Source organism: Eucyclogobius newberryi, unplaced genomic scaffold, assembly GCF_026437365.1.
Source record: "Eucyclogobius newberryi isolate DKJ021-1_F unplaced genomic scaffold, fEucNew1.0.hap1 SCAF_2, whole genome shotgun sequence".
In the NCBI taxonomy this organism is placed as follows: domain Eukaryota; kingdom Metazoa; phylum Chordata; class Actinopteri; order Gobiiformes; family Gobiidae; genus Eucyclogobius; species Eucyclogobius newberryi.
This window is the reverse complement of record NW_027315834.1, coordinates 42667771-42691513: the sequence shown is the minus strand read 5'-3', so window position 1 is coordinate 42691513 and position 23743 is coordinate 42667771. Positions and strand designations below refer to the sequence as shown.

The window sequence follows — 23743 nt, the reverse complement described above, 5'->3', positions numbered from 1 at the left end:
TGGGCAGTCTATCTGTGTCTATTTCTTTGAAAGAACAATTAAAGGCTATCATAAGAAAAATACATTTGCACTAGGCCTACGGTGCAGGAGATGAATCCCTAACGAGCCGCCGCTCTGCAGATTAGACTTTTACCGGATCAATTCATCTTTCAGTCGAGTTTATGCGACTTGAAATTAGACTGAGCCAAACTTCCCACGTAACCTGTAAAGCACTGACAGAAAAGTTTTAAAAATATAATTAATTACGGTAAGGGGAGATCACTGATCTCGTGAGATAATGTGATATTCTGTGGAATTTGTCTTTCGCTCCGTGACCTGCTGCAAAGCAACAGAAACAATCTTGCGAATTGTTTTATAACTCTACGTGTCGCGAGTTTATCAAAGGCATATCTTTATTTGTGTATTGTCTGGTTAATGTGTAGCTACCTGTCGCCAGAGAATAGATATAGAAATGACACAAGCTGTCTCAATATGAGTGTCTTATTGCTCACCTGGCGCCTCCACGGCCCTATCTTTTGCTTTATTGCACGAGAGGCGACGATGGGTCTGTATTAACACCAGGATGACGCCCTCAAGGGGCCAAGCGAGGCTGCTTGATAAGAGCTCATGAGCTGATCTTTGATAACGCAACATATAATTGTTGTGCATAGAAATACGTTGGCTATAAAATTATATTTGAAGTAAAAAATAAAAAACAAACAAAAACAGGCAGCGTGAATCAGAACTGAGGTCACCTGAGGTGTGAGGTGCACGTATTCTTCAGTTCTACACACACAACTCTGCAGAGGCTGCTACTCCTGAAACGCTTCATTCTATGGTAACGCTGCTTGGAGAAAACATTTACACCATTTCTCATTGGCCAGGGATTTAGCTTTAATGTTCTGAGAAGCTCTTCACCTGCGCATACCTGCTGGATTCTTTTTGTAAGTTTCGATACGTTCACGGTCGATCAACGCAACATGGCTCAAGTCTCAGCACAATGTAGCATATTCATTCATAGTTTAAGACTCAATAACACACGAATGTCTAATTCGTAAGGAAAAAAAAGAAAAAAAGAAGGTCTCTTATTGGGCCCAGGTTTATGCAGGCTACATTTCCTGCGTTACAGATGCACCATCTAGTGGAAACAAAGAGACCTCTCTGGCTTTGTCCTTGTTTTAGAACAACATTGAAAAGTTATTTTATTACAACCAAAAGTAAACGGCTCGACTTTGAGCTGGTGTCCCACAACATAAAAACAATTTGCTGCCTTAATTGATTCAACTGACTAAACGTAAAAACATGAATCTATTGAGTTAAAAGGAAGACTTTCCTAAGTGCTAATTCATTCTCTACAAGTCTTACAAATTGTTAAATTGTTACGAGTCATATTCAACCAGAACTACAATATTATTGCTAATCCTATGTGACATACAGGAGATATCATCAAGGTGAAAGAGTGAAATAACCTATTGTTTGATCTGGTCCTCACTGTCGCCCTCCGAGGAAACTGTTCTTGTGATTTCAGGCATTACAAATAAATTGAAAATAAACAAAGCATGCGTTTTGAGTATTTACATTTGTTTTTCATGAACTTAGGGCATGTGTTCTGACACGATTTGTTGTTCGAGATGCTTAACTCGCCTCTGCACTGCAGGGCCGCGTGCGTGACAATCTGTGGAAGCGTCTTTTACCATCACAACATTCTAAAATAAGATAAAACATCGCTGTACTTGTTGCACCGAAGACTACTTAATGGATTCATAAGCCTCAATTAAGTTTCATATAGGAGAGTGGCAGCTCAGGACTTGACTCCTGTTTGTGGTTGACATTCCAATTCCCGGGATATTTTGTTCTCCTTTTTTCCATTACAGACTCACACCTATTGACGCACACATTTGACACGAGCGTGATACCAGAACACCCCAAGGTGGTTTGTGGAATAAACGGCTCAAACACATGCATGTACGATGTGTAATATATAATATATATCAAATATCGGTGATTGTGCTGTTGTTTAGTCAAATATAAAGCCAATAATCTATTTATTTATTCATTTAAATGGTTTCATTTTGCATTGCATTGCCACAACAAACCACACGTGTTATTTGCGCAAGCTGCTGACGCCCTCTAGAGTTCACTCTGCATTAGTACACTTCTGTTTTGACCTATAGGAATGCGGGGATTAGTAAGAGTCATGGTGGCAGACGGTCTATAAAGAATCCAATATATTAGAAGAATATCATACATTTTAATAAACAATATTTAAAAACCGATCCAAGAGGAAACAATTTACAATAATTTAAATGTTGTTTATTTTGATGGCAACGGAACAAATAACAAATACAGGGAAAAGGACACAATTTATGTGAACAAAAAAAGTTGTATTATTGGTTTTGTTCACTAGTCTCTTTACACCTGTGACATTTGGGGTGTTTGTTTTGGCTAAAGTCAAGAACAAACTGAAGATCAAAGAAAATGTGACGCAAAAGTCTGAATCAGCCCTGGAATGAACGGCTGACTTGTGTCAGTTGTTTGTTGTTTGAACAAGTATAAGCCTGGGAGCAGAGAAACGGTGAGAAACTGCAGCTCAAAGTATTACATTTGTGGATAAAGTTACATTGTTCTAAGGCATTTGCAGCCACTCAAACTCGCTCCCTGTCAGTCAGTCAGATTCTCCATGTCTGCTGCTGTCAGTGTAGTCTGCCTCTGTTCATGATGCTCTGCCCTGCAGCGCTCTGCGTTTGAGCCTGCTGCAAGACATGACGCAACAAGACACTGTGGTCCTCATCAAGACACACAGTTAATAACTTATAGGATCCAAGGCAGGTCAGATTTAAGCAAGAAACGATAGATTTATTTGTTTCTGTTTTGGAGTTCATCATCACAATAATGTTTCCAGTCTTGAAAGGAAGGGCCTTCTGCCATCACTGTGCAACTGTGGCGGCCCCTGATGAACAAAGAGAGCAGCCAAATGTGTGTCTTTCTCTCAGATTCCACAATCATCCACTATAGATCAAAAACAGGACATTATTAGGGGCTCAAAATGTCAAGCAAAAATAAAAGTTTCTCTGTTCTGGCTGACGATATTCAAACCAAAACACTTCAATGGCCCCTTCCTAAGTAACAACTTTCATACTTCAACTTTTTATGTAGATATCACAATCACTGTAATTCTGTGGAAGGCGACTAAAAGGTTGGTCCCAGAGTATATGCATGATCTCTTTACTTTAATTATTGATAACAATAGAAGAAAGGGACATTTTCATGTGCTGTTTTCCCGCACTTCAATAAGGCAAAGAAGTTGTTCAGTTGTTGGTGCTATGTGATGGTGATTGGACAAGGGCATACTGTAAAAGCATGCACTATTGTTCTGCTGGAAAATGTTACAGAAGGGAGAATGTGTGAGTTTTACTGTATAGTAATTAAAACATTGTATGACTGATTTAATGAATTGCATGAATTATGTGTTATTATTTTGAGTGGTGGCTCTTGCATGGAAGAATAAAACAAATGAAATGAAGAATAAAATGAAATGAAGAATAAAACAGATGAAATGAAGAATAAAATGAAATGAAGAATAAAACAAATGAAATGAAGAATAAAATGAAATGAAGAATAAACAAATGAAATGAAGAATATAATGAAATGAAGAATAAAACAAATGAAATGAAGAATAAAATGAAATGAAGAATAAACAAATGAAATGAAGAATACAATGAAATGAAGAATAAAACAAATGAAATGAAGAATAAAATGAAATGAAGAATAAACAAATGAAATGAAGAATACAATGAAATGAAGAATAAAACAAATGAAATGAAGAATAAAATGAAATGAAGAATAAACAAATGAAATGAAGAATACAATGAAATGAAGAATAAAACAAATGAAATGAAGAATAAAATGAAATGAAGAATAAACAAATGAAATGAAGAATACAATGAAATGAAGAATAAAACAAATGAAATGAAGAATACAATGAAATGAAGAATAAAACAAATGAAATGAATGAACAATGAAATAGAAAGTATTGCTCAGGTTGAACACGTGATCTGTGGTTTTAGGTCTATGGTACTTGACTTCCAAAGCTTTGAGCAGATGTATAAGTGGACCACATGAGTTGCATGTCGTGTGGGGCAGGCACATTGTTTTAGATGGAAACCACTGCTTCCTCACTGTCTTCTTCTAAGTACTTTCTTTACATGCTTTTCACTCAGAGCTCTCTCTTAAAGACCAGCCCAGACCAAGCCACATGATCCCTCCATTTGAAAGAACTAGTTTAATCTGTGCCATTCATTGCAGCATAAATGAGCTGTGTGGAATAAGAGAAGACAAGCAAGACTCTTTTTACCGACCTAATAGTCCCCAGCATCAGTCGCACTTCATCAACAACCACAGGCTGGCAGATTAGAGAGAAAACACACAAGGAGCTCTATCACAAACATATTTTTCATGTATGAAGATTCTGTTAAAATGTTGATAAAATAAGGGATAATTTTCACTATGTTTGACTTGACAGAGAGTGAGCAGGTATTAAGGTAAAAGTAAACATAATGTCTCAACAATGCACAACAGATTGTTGCTTTTAGTCATAATGCTTTCAAGTGACAGAAGACATTTTGTTTCATCCACACATGTTTGACTTGTTCTGCATGCTGAGGTCCTTCAGAAGGACTGAAAACCACTTGATTGCACAATGTGAGCGCTCCACTCTTTTTCTAGTTATCAACTGTGTTCAAAGTTCTAAGTCATATATGTCTACATCTAAGTTTTTCTAATCATGTCAGGGGTCTATTTCCTTTCATCACTCCAAACCTGCAACAAAAATAGTATAAGTTACTGATACAACAAGAGAACTATGGACAGTTTTGACTTTGGCCAAAATACAAATGAGTCAAATTAACAAATAAAATATAATTCTGCTTTTATATTCTGTCACGAGATGTACCTCCATAGAGCAATATGTCAAACACTACAAAGACCATCCTGCCATGTTCACGTGTCTCCATGGAGCAAGTGACACAACCAGGTCAGATCTGCCGGAGAGGCGACTTTGCTCACAGTTGCTTTTCAACCAAATTATAGATTAGCAAGAGCGATAGATATGTTAAATGTCAATTAACATCTCCATGGAGACCAGCAGGTGAAGGCCCCCACACAAGAAAATGTTTTATAAGGCGCCTTCAGCACTTTAGGCCAGTTACAACCATATGAATAATTATACACACAACTTGAGGTTCAGGTTCATCTACATTTCTACTTAAACATAGCTATGAAGCAGGAAGTCATTAACCGTCTGATTCAGTTATTTCCTGCAGCTAAAACAATATGGTAATTCGGCCAGATTGTTTTTTCCAGATTATTACAGTTTACAAAGAGAGAAAATGTATTTTACAGTGTAAAGCAGTGGGTGATGATTTCAGAGGGTCCACAAATGATATGGGCAAAATCTGAAAACAAAGGCAAAGCTTGGCACATTTCAAATGCAGTTGAAATAACAAACACAATGTAATAAATAATTAACTAAATGAATAAATAATCCTGAAAATAAAAGCATGTATTAGACATAAGGTTACTTTATCATTTTGCAGAATAGCCTCTTTTTTGTGTTGGTAAATGCCAACGGTTGTTATGTTTTGATATTAAAGCTTGTATGTTGTTTACAGGTCACTGACACTTTGGGGGCTGAAGCTCAAGGAGGGAAATGATAGAAGATTGTGTTTTATAGAGTGTTATATATGTATTATAAGTATATCAAACATGATTCCTGTAACGAGGCCTCTTCTGATGCATTTGAGCAGCTTCTGTGTAAGTTCCGTTCAGAGTTGAGCTGAAAAAGAGCAAGTATTCAACTATTACATTTTTATTTTTTATGAAACACTGGCACATTTTAACAATCTTTAAATCAGGCTCTGTTGGTAGACTCTCATTTAAATGTAGATATTTTTTTAAATTGTAATCAGTAACGCTGCAGGTTGCCCAAGCAGCCATTAGGAATCGAATCTAGCAGGTTCTGAAAAGTACTTTGAAATATCTCTTCTCTAAAATAGAAACGATTACATAGTAGATCATATTTTCACTGAGAGCCCCTAACATGGGCCCGCTGTTCAAAAATAAGCTTTCTGTTCGAAACAGGTTTGATGTGATCCTCTCCCTTCTGTTAATTTGAGAGGCCAAGGAAATACCCCATTTATTTGAGCATTTCTGCGTTTGACAGACTCATAATTTGTGCTTTTGAAGCTGTCAGAGTTTAAGGAGTTTGACCTTGTGGACGTGCGAGCTGATGGCACACAGATCTGCAGAGACCTCCACATCTGAATTTGTGGACCACACCACATGTTTCCCAGGTTTATAACCTCTGGTCTACAGCGCACTCATTACATGTCCATACCTTTCTTTTACTTTTATGGGGGTTTGCGGATTCTTCCTATTGCTGCCCATTATTATTTTTATTTTTTTTAGTTATTGTAGTTAGTTAGTTAGGTATTTAGGCATTTATTTATTTTTATTTTTATTATTTTTCCATTCCATCCCTTGATGGGAAATGGGAGGTTTTGTCTATGGGAGTTTTTGTTTATAGGAGATCTTCTACTGAGAGTGTTTTTCAAACTTTTCCTCTGTATCTACCTCTGTATCTACCTGCGTTGCATCAATGAAATTTCCCCATGTGGGACAATAAAGGAATATCTTATCTTATCTTATCTTATCTTAAATGGTCTAAAATATTACCAAACTTCTTTTAGTGTATAACATGCACTTCTCGAGAAAACAAGTGTCAAATTTAAAGGTGCCCAACAATGAAAGATAGATGGGAACTGTAACTTTCTGTCACAGTTTCTGGAGACAAATTGGTGGGATCCTGCTCATTGTGTCCCTTTACTCGTTTAGTAAAGGGACGTTTAGTTCAGACGATGGGGAGTTTCACTCTAGAAAGACCGTGGCAATGGTGAGGTCAAAGAATCTTACGGCTGTGTTTCCTGCTGTTTTACCTGGACTTGAGCTGAGCTATCGGTTGTGGATAAGGCCAAATATCTTGGTCACATCATCAGGAGCGATCTCGATGAGCGGATTCGGAGCCAGTTCAACATCATGGCACGAACCTTTCAGAAGTGCACAAATAAAGCTTACTGCGTGCTAAAGGTGGGCAATATATCGAAATTCAGATGATATTGTGAATGTTGTTTTGAAGATATACTCAGTTTTGCTCAAGTTAGTTTACATATATATAGAAGCCACACCAAAAAAGCGATGTTTTAAAGTTTCAAATTAGGGTTTAAACATATAAACATATTTAATATCCAAACAAAGACAAAAATTCACATTGTAAACTTTGGATATGTTCGGAACCCTTTAAATACATCCAAGGCTTTTCTTTATGCCGTGATTTTTTCTCGTACACATTATTGCATAACCTGCTTGTCACAGGCAAGGAAGACTTTAAATAAATCAATAGAGATTTATGTAAGCCCTCAAAGCTTTTGATCCATCATCATTGCAATATATTCAAAAGACACAACCTGAACTTCGAAAATATGATTCTATATTCTGCTTTAAAAAAATCTTCACAAAAGCCTTAAGAGGCTTTTTTCAGCTACGATCAAATCAGACGACTAGAACATCACGTTCATCTGTAAATTCCGATTTGACCATTCCTTTTAAACTATGGTTGAGTTGTTGATGAAATTGTGTTATTGATAAGATTGTTAGTTAATTTAGTAACACTGTGTGAATATTTAAGGACATGATGATTGTAATGAAATTAATCTTTCGTGTATTTTCATATCAAAGATGAATTTGGCAGTTTATGTATTTTCATGTGATGATTATAATAGAGAATAGCATAATTATTTGACATGATTACTGATTAATTTAATTAAATTATGTTCAGGAGGATTGTTTAATGTTAAATTATGAATTGTATGGCTCTATAGTCCAACCTTCTTTTGCTATGGGCCCTTCTTGGACAACTGGGGATTACACGGACAATGTGCTGGTAAAGCAATAACATTACCATGGAGATAAACTGGTAGCAGACCCTCCAATAAAGTTACGTACCTTTAAGACAATTATTTAATTTATCAAAAAGTAAAATGTTATTGATTTGAAGTGTCTAAGAGTTAAGACTTTCTTAGATAATGAATCCATAAATGGAAAGGGTCATAAAGCCACCGTACAACTACATGGAAGTCAATATGAATCTTTGCAATTGTCACCAAACTCACAGGAAGTCTTCAGGGCATATCAGTAACTATTCCAAAGAATCCCCCCAAGATTGTACTATTATTTTATTCATCTATTATGAAGAGTTTGGGTTTAATGTTTGGGTTCAAATTTAAAGTATTGCATCTGTTCCCTCACTTAAATCAAAAGTGATTTTCTAATTGAAATTCTCCTGTGGAAGTTATCTTTTAAATGCATACTTGACATTGAGTGATGTTCTATGTTGTTTTTCAGGGATATTAAATTGATGGGCTCCTGAACCAGGTCTTCTGTGGAAAAAAGTCTGTGGTTCCCACGTAGATCAGTGCAGCGTCTGCAGTGAAGCGGTCGCTGTATCGGACTGTTGTGGTGAAGAAGGAGCAGAGTCGAAAAACAAAGCTTTAGATTTACCTGTCAATCTACATTCCTACCCTCACCTATGGTCATGAGCTTTGGGTAATTACCGAAAGGACAAGATCACAGATACAAGCGGTCTAAATGAGTCACCTCCACAGGGTGCCAGGGCGATCCTGTAGAGATAGCCACATGGGAGGAGCTCGGAGTAGAGCCGCTGCTCCTCCACATCGAGAGGAGCAAGCTGAGGTGGCTCGAGCATCGCTGGAGGGATTATGTACATTGCTTGTCCAAAAAATCAATACAATCGGTCTGAGCCTCCTACTGGATAATTGCTGTATGAGTGATGATCTTTCACCTGCAACACAGTGTTTAAAGCAACTGATGCAGTGAGTGGCTTCTCATTTCTGAAACAACCATATGGAAAGACAAATCCTGTGGTCATGGAAAAGATGTCAGTTTGTTTGAGAAGGGTCAAATCATTGGCATCAAGCAGAGAAAACATCTCAAGCAGAAACATATCTAAACCACAGAGAGTCTTTGAGCAGGAGAAGGCTTTGTGTATTGGTCACTCTCTCCCATCATCAATGCAAGATCTGTGTCCAAAGAAATGGATGGCGTTAGATCTTTTAATGTAGACGCTTATTGAAACTTTGCCAAAGCGAGTGTGTGCTGTAGTAAAAGCTAAAGGCGGTTCTACAAGATATTAGAGAATGTGCCCCTTTATTTTTGGACAGGCAGTGTACCTCTGTTGCCTCCGCTGCCGCTGAGGAAAGCCAAGCTGCCAGCGCAGATGATGGTGCAGTTCTACAGAGTCATCATTGAGTCCATCCTCACCTCCTCCATCACCATGTGGTACGCTGGAGCCACAGCCAGGGACAAACAGAGACTACAGCGCATTGTACACTCTTTGAGAAGGTGATCAGCTGCAGACTTCCATCTCTGCAGGATCTGTATGTCTCCAGGGCTCTGGACGAGCAGGTCGGATCACAACCGATCCTTCTCACCCTGGACACGGACTATTTGAGCCACTCCCCTCAAGCAGGAGGCCACTCCCCTCAAGCAGGAGGCCACTCCCCTCAAGCAGGAGGCCACTCCCCTCAGGCAGGAAGCTACAGTCCATCCGGATCAGAACCTCCCGCCACAAGAACAGTTTCACTTCCTAAACACTGTCACTTTAACCATAATTTAATCACCCACTGCACTGTTCACTTTCTGCACTACATATGTAAATTCATACATTCATAGTAAGCATATTTTTAAATATAACTATAGCGGATTTTAATTGGTTTCTTTTTGACTTATATAGGTTGTTTTATCATTGTTCATTGTTCATTGTTTTATGTTTCGCCGAACCACCAAAGCAAGATCCTATGTTTGTGAATTCTGTTCATTGACAATGGCAATTAACTTTTTCTAATTCTGATCATGATTTATGTTCCTTGGACCTAGTTTGTGGATCTCGGTTGCTTCTTTGATCCAGCGGTAGTATTTGGTGTTTTCAGCGAGGATAACCCTGGAATCATTCCAGTCCATGATATGGTTTTGTCTTATGCTGTGGTCAGGTATCAGGTTTTCTTGTGCTATGTCAGAACTCTGCATCAGACAGTAGGGGGCGTAAGTGTTCCGTGTCTGACAAAGTCATGTTAGCAGCCTACAAGACATGACACACCATCCTGTGACACTTCTGAGGAAGGCTGCTGGAAGCAAAGCAGGTAAACAAAACACGCCTGTCTAGCTCCACCTCTTCTTTCCTTTATCACTGTCCAGTCCAACAGATGCACATTTACATTATTATTCATGTGCATTGTTCTACTGAAAACTAAATTGATGAATTAAAAAAATCAAAATAGGAGTTTAAGCAAAATATCCATGTTTTGGGGATCTAACCTGTAGGATTTATTATAAATCAAAGGGGTTCTACTTCGTGAAGGAGGCCGGCAGCATTTGTGACATATTTAAAAACGCCACTAGAGGGAAGCAGAGTATAAAATATAAAGCTCACGAGCTTCAATTGATTATGTTTGGCTCTTTACGTTGCAAATCCAGATGTGATAAAAGGCCTAAATGTAATAAATTGCGTTACATATAATATATAATTAGCCAATTTTGTTTTATTCTAAATGACTTTATGTTTTCACTTGGCTTTTCTAAATGACAGAATTGACAAACAAGTCATAAATGGCTCTCGGGTTTAATGGAGGAAAGGAGCACCGCAGCGCAGGGTGGGCGGGGGGAAGAGGAGGCTGATCGTGAGGTTGGAATGCGGGTCCCCGTGTGTGATGTGATTGTTAGCAGAAATGTGTCAGCTCAAGGCCCTGCGCCGATGCACCACCAGCAGACCCAAGCCCACAGCCTCTTCAGGCTGATGTGTCCTCCTCTGCGTCAGTGTGTACCACTGCATTGCCATGGCAGCCAAGATAACGTATCATGGCTTTAGAAGTGGGACAAGGGAAAACTCACGAGGTTCAGAGTGAAGGGGGAACAGGGACATCAGGTCCTTTTGTGGCCAAACAGTGCCACCGCAGACGAGAACGGACCAATCCTCTCCATATTTATGAAGACAAGCTGAGAGACACAACAAACGTCCACATCATAACGGGGTCAGAAGGTTTTAGTGTTGGTTTCTGCTACAGGTTTCACTTTGATGCAGCTCATGGCATTAAGGTAGAATGTAAAGAAAAACACCGCTCAGAATGAGCAAGTCTCATTTCAAATCTTGAAAATAAAAATGTGTTCAACTGATTAGGGTCATTGGGATAGCTCTGTTGTTATTTTAGTTTGGGAACAAATATGTCCAAGTCCATAATGCTCTTGTAGCACCTGGAAAAGCTCTGGCCTAAAATGCAGTGTGCATGGCTCATGTTTTCTTTCTGTCCCTCCTCAGCTCCTCAGAGGCGAGCTGTAGATGGCCTTTCAGCCACAACTTTCACAGCTGCTCTTTAGCACTGCTGGACCCGGGCGTGCTGTTACCTGATCCCGGCGTTTGGCTGCTTCAGTGTTAGACACACCGGCATTTTCACCTGCTTCACGGCTGGAGTCCAGACTGACGCTAGAATATAGGCCTAATCTCAAAACTGAACTATTCAAATACGTCCAAACTTGGGATTTCTCCACATTACGGCTCGAACAGGACAGCACGAGGTATGTGTGGACCGTTTGTGCCCATTTTCACTGACATGTCTTTAGAAATAGAAAGGTAATTTTACTTTTATTAGTTATAAATGAATTATTCATTTGTTAGCCTAACCCTGCTTGACTTTTAAGTGTTTGTCAGTAGTTCGTTTGCTGCTTTGGCTTTTGTCTGATAATAATAATAATAATGATAATAATAATAATAATAATAATAATAATAATAATAATAATGATAATAATGACAATAATGATAATGATAATAATAATAAACAATAAAATGTTGATGTGCAGCTTAATTGTTTTAATTTTGTCCAATGAATAACGTATCATTTTTATGGTTATCCGTCAGATGGCTATTTTAATTTTGTATGTCTATTTGAGTAAAATGCTGCTGTTTCGCCAAAATTAAATTGTCATTTTAATTGTGGTACTACTATATGTACTACTGCGTGTATAATATATATATATATATATATATATATATATATATATATATATATATATATATATATATACATATTATACACACAGTAGCACACCATATAAAAATATGTGAGGAAAGCATTTAACGCGAACCTTCACCATCATTAGTAATGTTTGTTCTCTTTGTAGTAGGCACTTTCAAGTATGTTTGGTCAAGTTGCCTTATAGAATATATTTAACACCATAGACTCCATAAAATCTGTGTGTATATATTTTTGTTTTTATAAATGTGTTGTTATTCAAACAATTTTAGATTTTTGGTTGCTTTACAATTTTATATATTTTGTTTTAAACCATTTAACAAATTAACAATTTAACATATGCGTTCTTATTACCTAAATAATTTAAATACAATTTTATAAAAAATAAAAAAACATACACAAGTCAAAGAGGTGAATGCATCCATTTCTATTGTATTAATCATCTTTAAGACAAAGTTGAGCAACGCACTCGACAAAGTAAAGGCCTGACAATAACGCATAAACACACACACAAATTGTATGTGTTAAATGTATTCTATAGGCAATTTAACCAAACATACTTGAAAGTGCCAATTGCTTCTTTTTAAACTATTTATTGTGAAAGTGCCTATTACAAAGAGAAAGAATATTCTTGGTGATGGTCAAGGTTGACGTTATATAAATAATCTGAGGCGTTAAATGTTTTCCTCACATTGGCCCGATAGTGTCGGATTGTTAATGGAACGAAAATTAAATTAATTGCTCACTCCTTCTGTGGTTGCACAACAATTTGCACTTATTTTTTATTTAAAAGAGCTGAGCATGTCAAAAGCCCCGTGACAACACGCGCAGCCCTGAAGCGTAATGGTGCATACACAACTTACCCGTCTCAATCCGCACCGGACTACACTGTGGATAAGAGTCGTTTAGGAAAGGGCCGAGGCGGGGTAGGGACCAGGAAGGAATTACTGTTCCTGCCCCACGCCCCCTCCCCACACGTCTGCGCTTCCGCCCCGCAGCTCACTGAGGCACAGTAAAGTCCGGGAGAGAGAACTGGACGCAGGGAAAGTGACACGCACTGAGTGGAGCTGAGAGGAGGGAACTAAGAGGTGACGGAGACTCCTCAGGGACTGGACTACAGCCCACTGCCTGGAGAAGGCTCTCTAGCCGCTTCACGGCGCAAAATGCACAATATGGCAGAAGGCTTTGTGCAATAGCCGTCAGGGGGAGAAACTGGGCTCCAGAAACGGGACCGGACAGCGTCAGAATACGGATTTGAAAAGAAACCATTTGGATATAGTTCTCGGCCCTGGCGTTTTTGTTTCGAGACCCATTTTCTTAAAGAAGCATCTGACACTGGGGTTTCACTCGGTAAGCAGTTTACCAGTCCAAACCGTCAATGTAGTGAGACGACGCGCGGTTTGCTTCTGAGAGGGCAGGCTACGGCTCTTCTGCAGCTGGAGACACACCGGTGGCCCAACTTGAGAAACTTAATTGGCTTTGTATTTTCTACTGGAACGTGTCACTGACATTAATGTGTCTAAATTGGAGGAAAAACTATAAACAACGATAGTCCTAATCAATTAACAAAAAACGATCGCTTGTTTACCCATAATTAACTATATTTCAATTGTGCGCACAATAGCAAAGACAATGGAGAGGAAAACATCCTTACAGACTATAGCTGTACATGGATTCTGATGGTAATGCTTTTGTAAAACTGTGTCCGTTTAATCTTCCAGTTTGGACACGGCTCGGTTCCCCGTCATGGCGGACCAGGAGGACGCTTTTGGTCCGGCACATTCACCCAGCGGCTCGGACTCCAGAGATGTGCAAAGCGAAAACAAAAATGAGAAACAAAATGGGGCCACAACCAAATCCCCACATCCCCCATCCTCACAGACCACCTATATTCAACAGGTCAGTGTGTGTGAGGCTCCTTTGCGCTCTTATTTGGATGTTACGCATTTGCAGTTGGGACGCAATCATTGAATAAGTCATTGTTACAAAAGCAACAAATAATAATGTTGAAGGTGCAATTTAAATCATATTAGATAACGGAAATAACTGCAAACTTGACAATTAGTCCAGTTGTGTTGCTGCAGGTTTGTTACTTTTAACAGCTGTGCACTTTTCAAACTTCTAAATAGAGCTTAATGTCACACACTGTAAAAAATGATTGCATTCGTCGATAGTAAAGATGAAAGGTCGTGCACGATAATGGAATGTTTTGGGTTTTTCCAAGTCTCATTTGATCCTTTATTCTAGGGAATGGAAGGAATAAAAGTGTATCTGCACGAGAGAGAACTGTGGACAAAGTTTGATGAAGTGGGAACAGAGATGATCATCACAAAAGCAGGAAGGTAATCGGACTATATTTTTACATTTTAGGCTATTTTTGTCTACTTAAAACGCTTGGCGAATTGGAATTTTTTTTTTTTAATTGTAAACTTCAATCTTTAATGACAAATATCAGTTTGGTCAATCAATAACGTGGACATAAAATGACAATTGAAGGGATAAACGTGAAAGCATGTCTTCTGTTTCTTATTTTGTCGTGTTTGAAACGCTCCCACATCACGACTGGAGCAGGCTGCACACGTCCTGCAGCATTTCACACGAGTTGCTGAAGTGTGAAGTGTGTGTAAATGTGCAATGGCGCAAGTGTTCATTCATATTAAATCAGCCCGTGGCATTATCCGTTAAATATAAACGCTCATAATATATCATTTAGTGAGATGCAGTTTACCTGTTGTCCGATCACACTCAAATCACTTCACTGCTGTTTCGGCATTCAAATAATATTGTAGGCATTGTGTAATATCTCTTTTTTGCGTGGCTTGACACACAACCTGTTAAATTTCCAAAAGAATATGGAATGGAAAACATATGTTATTAGGGATGGTTTCGACTCCGAAAAGCTGATTATTTAATTTATAAAACTTCAGATCAACTGCACCGGCTTATCTTGTCCTATTTCTGTGACCAAGTTTTGTGGCTTCGTGTGTGATACGGTTTTATACTTTACGTTTTGTCCTTTACAGACGAATGTTTCCCAGCTTTAAGGTGAAAGTCACTGGCTTGAATCCTAAAACTAAATATATTTTGCTCATGGACGTTGTTCCTGCGGATGACCACAGATACAAATTCGCAGACAATAAATGGTGAGTAAACTGTAATTTTATGTTTAATGTTATTTAAACGGCTTTATATATTTATAAGAGCGTGAATTATTGACTTCAACTGAGAATGTAATTTTCAATGTAGGCCTAATTTATTTGGCTGGTAACGATACGATCCCAGAAAACTGTGTTTGCTCAGGTGGTTTCCAAGAAATACATACTGTTATTAGTAGGTGAAAGAAAGTTAGTAATTGCCCTAAACAGCACTGTCGTTGCAAAAGCTGCAGGTCACGGGTGAACAGGGCGATTGTTTTTTTTTTCCTGTGTTTCCATCCACATAAAGTGTGTTATATCAGTGGCGCTGAATAAAAAGTAAAGACTTGTTGAGCCTGTAACGCATCCTATTGATCTGTGACACATAAATACAAATAATTACATCTGATGTAGTAAACATTATTTTAAAGGCATTTCTAAAAGTAGCCTATACGTTTCTGGAGAGGGTTTGTGAGGGTCAAATACTAGTTCCTTGCATTGTGCGCTAAAATCCCCCGTGTCTCTTTCTGTTTCAGGTCCGTGACGGGGAAGGCCGAGCCCGCTATGCCCGGCAGATTGTACGTGCACCCGGACTCTCCCGCCACGGGCGCACACTGGATGCGCCAGCTCGTGTCCTTTCAGAAACTTAAATTGACCAACAACCACCTGGATCCATTCGGACATGTAGGTGCCCATTTTGTCACAACTACAACGTAAAACAAACATTTTGCTCTAAAGGTGCGCTTTGGTGACAGCTTCAGTTCACTAGAATTTAGGTTAATGAAGATTATCTCACAAACAGAACACATTTCATAATAATAGACACTATTATTAATTGCCAATATTATTTATTGAGTTTATATTATATTCTTGTATTTGATTATATTGTAAAACTTTGTTTTACGTTATAGGCCTATTTCAACATAATTTCAAATGATGGCCTTGTTTTGTATATAAAACAGGTTGCTAATTAAAAAACTACCATTAGCAAAAATAAAATGCCTAAACATGGCAAACTGTGGTAGTAGGCCTTCAAATATACTATTTAACTTGGTTGGTTTGACTATACACAATGTCAACAAAAGTAAAATTTCACCATGCTTCCCTTTTTTTTGCCTTCAAGACTTCATGTCATTAATTCTAACAATGCATCATTTGATGCTCATGTGGGCTATAGGAATTCAGTTTGAGGCCTAATGTTTGAAGACGTGTTTGAAAGTGTTTTATTACCTTTGGATTCATTATTAAATATGCATCACTGTACAAAAGGTCTAAGTGCCTTCTTAATTGGTTACATTGGGCCTTTGGTTTGGCCCTCTAAAGCTGAGGGACAAAATCATGGCCCTGGGATTCATAACTGAAATACTGATGGCAGAAACGTGTCAGTTTGTAGGTCCAGCTGTTTGGAATCATACAAAGATGACTTATAAGGGCTCAAAGTTACAGTGGACTGCATGGTTTGGATTAGACAATCAAATACATTTTGTGTTAATTCAACACTCCTCAAACAATGACTAGACATGGGACGGACTGAAAAAATAAGATTGGCTTATGGTTCAACTGGTACAAATTATAAAATATTCAACAATCTTAAAATCATTATTTACTAGAATTAACAATATATTACCTGGACCTGGACCCCAGGAAGAATAGTACTTAAATAAAGACTAATGGGGAGCCAATAAATAAAACAAATACATATTTATGCATAATTTGATTTGAGCAGAAGTAGTTGTTGCATTATAGTATTCCCACAACTGTTGAATGTGTAATGCTCGCATTCAGTTAGCCCAAACAAGTTTGTGGGGAGGCAGCACGGTTTTATCACGCTGACAATGACATTAGTTTGTCTCTGGTTCCCTTGATCTCGATCTACACTCCTGGAATATTCCTCTGTGTTCTTCGTGTGTGACTGGATTGTGCTTGCTCTTCCCACACATGTCGGTCCAGTCGGGTGGAGTGTCAGTATCACATTGTTTATGTTCCACTGGCAGAATGCACTGGGCAGTAGATGATAGTGTACAAAGCCGGCTGATCCCAAAAGCTTAGAACAACTTTGTGATGTGGACAACTTGAAAGTAAAGGGTAGTGTCTTGAGACCCAAAGTGATCCCTCAAAATCACTGAATACTGTCATTTAGACTAGAGGCTGATACAGGCTGAGGCAGTGGGTGGTCCAACAACACCTCACTTATACAAGCCGCGCTGCACTGTCATGCATATACTGACACTTTTGGCTTCAAAAGTCCAACATTGCAGCCAATGGCAGATTTGTACTGATCATTGCTGTAAAGACTGTAAAGACGGTATTTTTTACAAACATGAAAACCAAGAAATCACTCGACATTTTCAAATGTCATACTTTAGTAAACACAGTGCAGATATTTAACATCTGTAATGTGACATAATATGGTTCAAAAACACTTTTAATTGCAGTAGTCCCCGTTTTTCATTGATAATTTATAAATGATGATGCTTGTAGAGTCCTATATTTACTTTTAAGTGCTTACTGGGACAGTCAAGTATACTTAATAATTGTCAGACTTTTCAGAACAGCTAATGCATTTTTTTAACATTGTTTTACACCTTTTACGCTTAAGTTCCTAATGATTTTATTCACTGACGATGGCAATATAACCTTTCTGATTCTTGTCTGCATGAATAGCATGCCAAAAACACTGCTGTCTGTTATGAGCCGTCTATCCAATTAAAAAATAAAAATCCAGTCTGTCTGTCTTTATTTTTCATTTGGCTTTGAGAAATGACTTGAAACTGGCTGACCTACAGACACCAGGGGCTGTAACACTGAAAGACAGCTACAAAAACAGCCCTTCAGATCAAAACAGAAGGAGAGTGACTTCTGACAAAAAGAGCTCTTTGTCTAGGCTTTTATAAAAGACAAACTATAGGACCCAGGTCCGTCGAAATCAACAGACCAAAAAACAAAAGTCCAAGGTTCAAGTTCAGCGCCATGTTCAGGTCTGCGTTTACAATAGTCTGATGGGCTTTTCCCACAGAAAACGCTTCAGTGTTTTGTGAAACATACTAAGTGCTGATTGATGTTTTTATTTCGTTTTTGTTTTTGTATAGGCCTATTTTTGTGAATGCGAGCTGTGCATTTATCCATAGATCAATCTTAATAATCTGTTTCAGTCTCAATTTGCCAATGCGCATAGGCTCATGGTTAAACACTTGAGACATTCTTTTTTATTTCTGTAAAATTGACCTTTACATTTCATTAGATTTATTTTGACAGTTTATCATGTGCATTCTCCACAGATTATCCTGAACTCAATGCACAAATACCAGCCCAGAATCCACATCGTCAAAGCGGACGAGAACAACGGCTTTGGATCCAAAAACACGGCTTTCTGCACGCACGTGTTTCCCGAGACAGCGTTCATAGCCGTCACGTCGTACCAGAACCACAAGGTAGGCCCAATATTCACCTCAAGTTTTGGCCCGCAGAAAAAAATATGTTGTGAAACATCCTAAAGTCGTTGTTATTTATAGAGCGAATTGTTATATTTGCATTTGGCTCCAGGGGTGTGTAGCCTATGGACACTTTCCCTGAAACAGGCGGGTCCGACGCTAAATTAAACGCACCGAACCGCGCGAAGTTTTCTACATTTTGCTCTTGATTCACTTAGTTTGCTTTAGATTTATTACGTTTCCATAAGCAAATTGAGAACTAAAACACTGTGCGTATTTTGCGCTTGTGCCGCTTTGGATTTTATGCATGGGGCATATTGATTTTTCATTTGCAATTAAACTTTTTTGACCCGGAAAATACCAGTTGTAAAATATTTTTGCTAAATAGGCCATTTCTCCTCATTTTGGTCTGAAAGAGGCCCCGGTGCGAGAAGCAATGTAAACAGTGTCTGTTTAACATCAGGAGGCCGTGAAGGCCTATATGTTTTTAGTTTAGGGAATATGGGAAAGGGGCGCATACTCATAATATCTTCTTAGCCAATCAGAGGCCAGGGCCTTTCTGGGAACAGGAAACACAAATGACCGACATTCTGTAGGAACCATTCATTATTTTCTAACATGTTATTGGGGTCTAACGTCGTATCCAGGGGCTAATTATTGGGGCTTTCCAGACCTTTGCGAAAACAAGCAATTGTGATTGACAAAGATTGTCTATTCAGTTGCACGGGGCTGTGAGACACGTGTTCAGCTCACCTGCCCCACAGCAGGAGGCCCTGCAGGATTATTTAATCAGAGAGACAATTAAGAAGCCCTTTTAAAAAGTCACAATACTTGTGTAGGCTATTGGAATGTCTCTATACAACTCTGTTTTTCATAGCAAATCCCAGAGATATGTGGATTTGTGTCCAAGTTGGAACGATGTAAGGTATAAAGAAAGTACGCAAAAAGCACTTTTATTAAAGCTTTTACTATTTTGCCACTTGTCTAGGGCTCATTCTAACTTTTTAGAAAACCAGACCACTTCCCCTTTATTGTCTTACGATGTTTTGTGGGATTGTGCAGAGGGCAAAGTAAGTGCAAAGTTCCATATGACCAAAAGATAAGACGATAATGCCATGTATTAACAAGACACACTCAAAGTGAAGGGATTTTATAAGGTCTGGTGAAGTGTCAGCCAGTCCTGATGGAGAGTGAGTTCCAGACTTGCCAATTAATTACCTGCCAGAAACCACTGTGTAAGAGAGGGATATCCCCTCCGGATCTCCATGATTCATGCTCACAGTATTTTAGCACGGCTCACATGAATGCACAACATTTGTTGGGTGTACAGCTGCGTTATGGTTGTTGCTAACTAATTGCAAATATTGTTGTTTTAGATTACTCAGCTAAAGATTGAGAACAACCCGTTTGCTAAAGGCTTTCGAGGAAGCGACGATATGGAGCTACATCGGATGTCCAGAATGCAAAGGTATTTATAACTTTCTTTTGTATTATTATTTACAATTAAAACATGTATATAATAATTACAGACTAAGAACGTACAAGGATCAATAAAGGACAAATGGACAAAATGGATACTCTACATAGACACCACAGGGCTAGAGGGAGTTTTGTTTGTTTGACTTATAAAGTAAATATAAAACTGTTGAAAAATGAGACCAGTAAAAGTGAAAATGAAAATGAAGAGTGTATGATATAAACCGTTGACTGACTGAACGTATGTGATGGTGATTATTGACGATCCCTTAACATGGTCAAGACGCTGACTGAATATCTTTAGCGTGTGATATTTTCGGTGATGTAAGTGTACCTTCTGATCTACAGCCAGTTTCTTATGGTAAATACTTTTATGGCTGATCTGGCACAACCTCAGAAACATTGCTGTAACATCTCTCGTCCATGCAGCCTGCTTGAAGAGGCCGTATTGCTCCGTCCAGCCGCCAAGGCAGTACACAACCACACTACTTCTATTATTCAGTCCAGATGAGCCACGGAGCGTCCACAGCTGCATGGAAAACACTTTTTCAAAGGAGAAAGTCTGGTTTTTAAGCATAAAGTGGCCCCACCCCCGTCAGACTTTTAGTACCAGGCGCTAAAATCATGTCCACTGCCTAAGACATTTATTTTAAGTTGCAGAAAAGGGACTTTGTAATTATAAGTGTTCTACAAGAATGCATTTATGCTCCATGGGAAAGCTTTCATTTGACAAGAAGCTTCAAATAGCGGCACTTTTCAAAGTTGGATCATAACAAACAGACACAGACCTTAAGTAGGTGGATCGTCCAAGATAACAGGACATTTTGAGTGAATTGCCTTTTACCTCAAATGCAAATGTATAGCTTACCTTGGTACAAGTCCAAACCACACTATTAATCTTAAATGCCATTGACCAGTCCGCCCAAGTGCAGTACGCGATGCATGTCTGCTCTTGGTTAAAAGAACAGCTTATTGCAAAACCAGGTCAATTTTTAACCAAAACAATCTCTGGAATCAAAGAGAGAAAAGTTGTAAAATGATTTATAAGTGTGGCTCCTCCACAGAGGAGGTTTTTAGTAAGACGTTAGAGGGTGCCATACAAGACAACCTTTGACAAATCAGTTTTGTTCAACTTTTCTCTCAAGCAAGTGTTTTTGAATCACAACAATGCATGTTTCTGATGCGACAAATAATGCATAAAGATTACAAGACTTTTTAATATCATGTTTCTAGCACCAAGGAGTATCCAGTTGTACCTCGCAGCACAGTTCGTCAGAGAGTTGGCTCCAGCCAAAGTCCTTTCAGTGGAGAGATTCAAAGCATGACCAACACCAGCCAGTACTCACAATGTGACAGCGGAGTCTCTAGCACCTCTCAGGATTTGCTGCCTCAGTCGGGCTCATATCCTCTGCCTCACGAGCACAGCCAGGAGTATCACTGCATCAAGAGGAAAGGTACTGTTTTCTTACATTCTCAACAGGATTTAAGGCACATAATGACAGCAGCTGTGTTGCATAATAGTTGTGGTACAAAATGTGTCTTTTCAGTGGAGGATGACTGTCACTCAGGTGAACACACCTACAAGAAGTCGTACATAGAGAGCTCCTCAAGTGAAGATGACCATTACTACAGACCTGTGGGCTACACACAAAGCCTGAGCTTGGCTGGGGGGCCATACCGCAGTGAGTCCAGTCAGCGGCAGGCTTGTATGTATGCTGGAGCACCACAGGGGGCTGAGCCTGTTCCTAGTCTAGAGGACATCAGCTGTAACACGTGGGCGAGTGTGTCACCCTATGGGAGCTGCTCTGTCACTGCTATGCAGTCCATGGAACGGCTGCCTTACCAGCACTTTTCAGCCCACTTCACCTCAGGGTCCCTGGTATCCCGGCTTGGAGCGGTGGGGGGACATGGCTCCCCACAGCTGGGGGACAGCCACCATGCAGCTATGTACCAGAGCCCCATGCATCACCAGACACTGGCCCGCCAGTGCAGCCCCGGAGCAGGGATCCAGTCACCAACAGCCAGTCTGCAGGGGAATGAGTACCTTTACCCCCACGGCATACAACGCACTATATCTCCTCACCAATACCACACTGTGCACAGTGTCAGCATCATGCCAGAGTGGAATGACAACAGCTAAAGGCTCTTTTTGGAGTGTAAGGATGAAAAAAAACACAAAAAACTTAATTTAGCCTTAGGTTTATACCAATTTGTTAAACAACATCTGCACTTATGGACTTTTGTTAACTAAATATGCAGATGAGCTGGACAACATGGACTGAATGATTTTTTGGGCAACAATGGAGATAAATATTGACAGAGAGAGCGTCAAGTGTTCTCACATTGGTGTGAGTCTGCTGTAAAATAAATAATTTCAAAGATCAAATACCCACTTGACATTGTGCAAATGGAGGGTAAAATAATGTGTACCTATGTCTTTTGTAAAAGTAGCTCTTTGGTTTAGTAGTTATCTTTCTTTATAGCCTGCAAATGCTATTAGATGAAAATAGATATGTTGATGTTTGTTGTACTTTTAAGTGCAACATGCTCTGAATCTTTCATGTTGAAATTTCTCTTTAAGTTCTCTAAGGTTTCTTGATATAAACGTGAGATGATAAGATGCAACAAATCATGTATTTCTCAGTGGTTAGCCTTACATTTATTAACATGGAGTAAATATATAAGGCATATGCGGAAGCACACAGTTTTAAGGCATAATTTGCCATTTTAATCTTTGGATGTTTAATTAAAATGTTTTGTCAATAGTATTTATTTTTTAAAGGTGTAAAAAGGGTTGCTTTTGCATGTTGGAACTGGTTTTATTCTTTTTTTATGACAGTTTTCATACTCGAGAATACGGGATAATGAAACAAACTCATCAAAATGCATAGTAAAACTCTAACTCAGTGTGTAAATAAACTTGTAAAAAATCTGAAATCGTACAATAAATGTAAAGATTCAATTATTCCTTTGAGCCTGAATGTTCTTTAATTACTGACACTTGCATGGTGCAGATCTTGAGAGTGTGCACTTGAACCAGGGGTTTTATTTTGCTCTAAATTAATAAACAAAAGAGTAAATGATGTACAGTATGTGTATGTCTCTGTCTCAGCATAAGAAGATTAATAAATTAATTCAGGCAAAAGCATGTAAGTATTTAGGTAAGAAGAGTCAAGGAAAGTTGATTGTACTTATTTACCCATCTGGACATAATCCAGCAGATTACATGTAGGAACCATGAATTTCCCAGATTGGGCCATAAATAAATTATAATTTTATATGCCTGTCCAAAAAGAAGTCACCACTTGGATTCAGCTAAGCAAATACAGTAAGTACGATCTTTCAGCTGCAACACGCTATTCAACCAAATTGATGCAGTGGCTTCTCATTGAGCCGGCATGTCATTTATTTTGTGTTCTCTCGTGGTTTTTTGAGGTAGGCAGTAGCACAAAGGGTCTTGCCTAAGGACCCACACTGGCTGCTCATGTCCTAAGTAGGAAAGCGTATTTTGATGGTGCTGGAGGGACCATCATGAGAGGATAAGCCCCTACACGGGATGTACCACCGG

The 23743-nt window shown here is 38.8% G+C and overlaps 1 protein-coding gene across 2 annotated transcripts; it reads left to right on the top strand.

Moving 5' to 3' along the window:
• The first annotated feature begins 11451 nt into the window (after nucleotides 1–11451).
• tbx5a (T-box transcription factor 5a) lies at nucleotides 11452–23140 on the top strand. 2 transcript variants are annotated; one of them, XM_072453083.1, is made up of 9 exons: nucleotides 11452–11679; nucleotides 13856–14033; nucleotides 14382–14476; nucleotides 15158–15277; nucleotides 15805–15952; nucleotides 18547–18699; nucleotides 20076–20167; nucleotides 21409–21629; nucleotides 21723–23140. In XM_072453083.1, the coding sequence occupies exons 2-9, from the start codon at nucleotides 13881–13883 to the stop codon at nucleotides 22313–22315; spliced, it is 1575 nt and encodes a 524-aa protein (XP_072309184.1). In that variant the 5' UTR covers nucleotides 11452–11679; nucleotides 13856–13880; the 3' UTR covers nucleotides 22316–23140. The 2 variants fall into 2 exon arrangements, with proteins under 2 accessions (XP_072309184.1, XP_072309183.1); XM_072453082.1 differs by lacking the exon at nucleotides 11452–11679 and adding an exon at nucleotides 13152–13222.
• The last annotated feature ends 603 nt before the right edge of the window (nucleotides 23141–23743 follow it).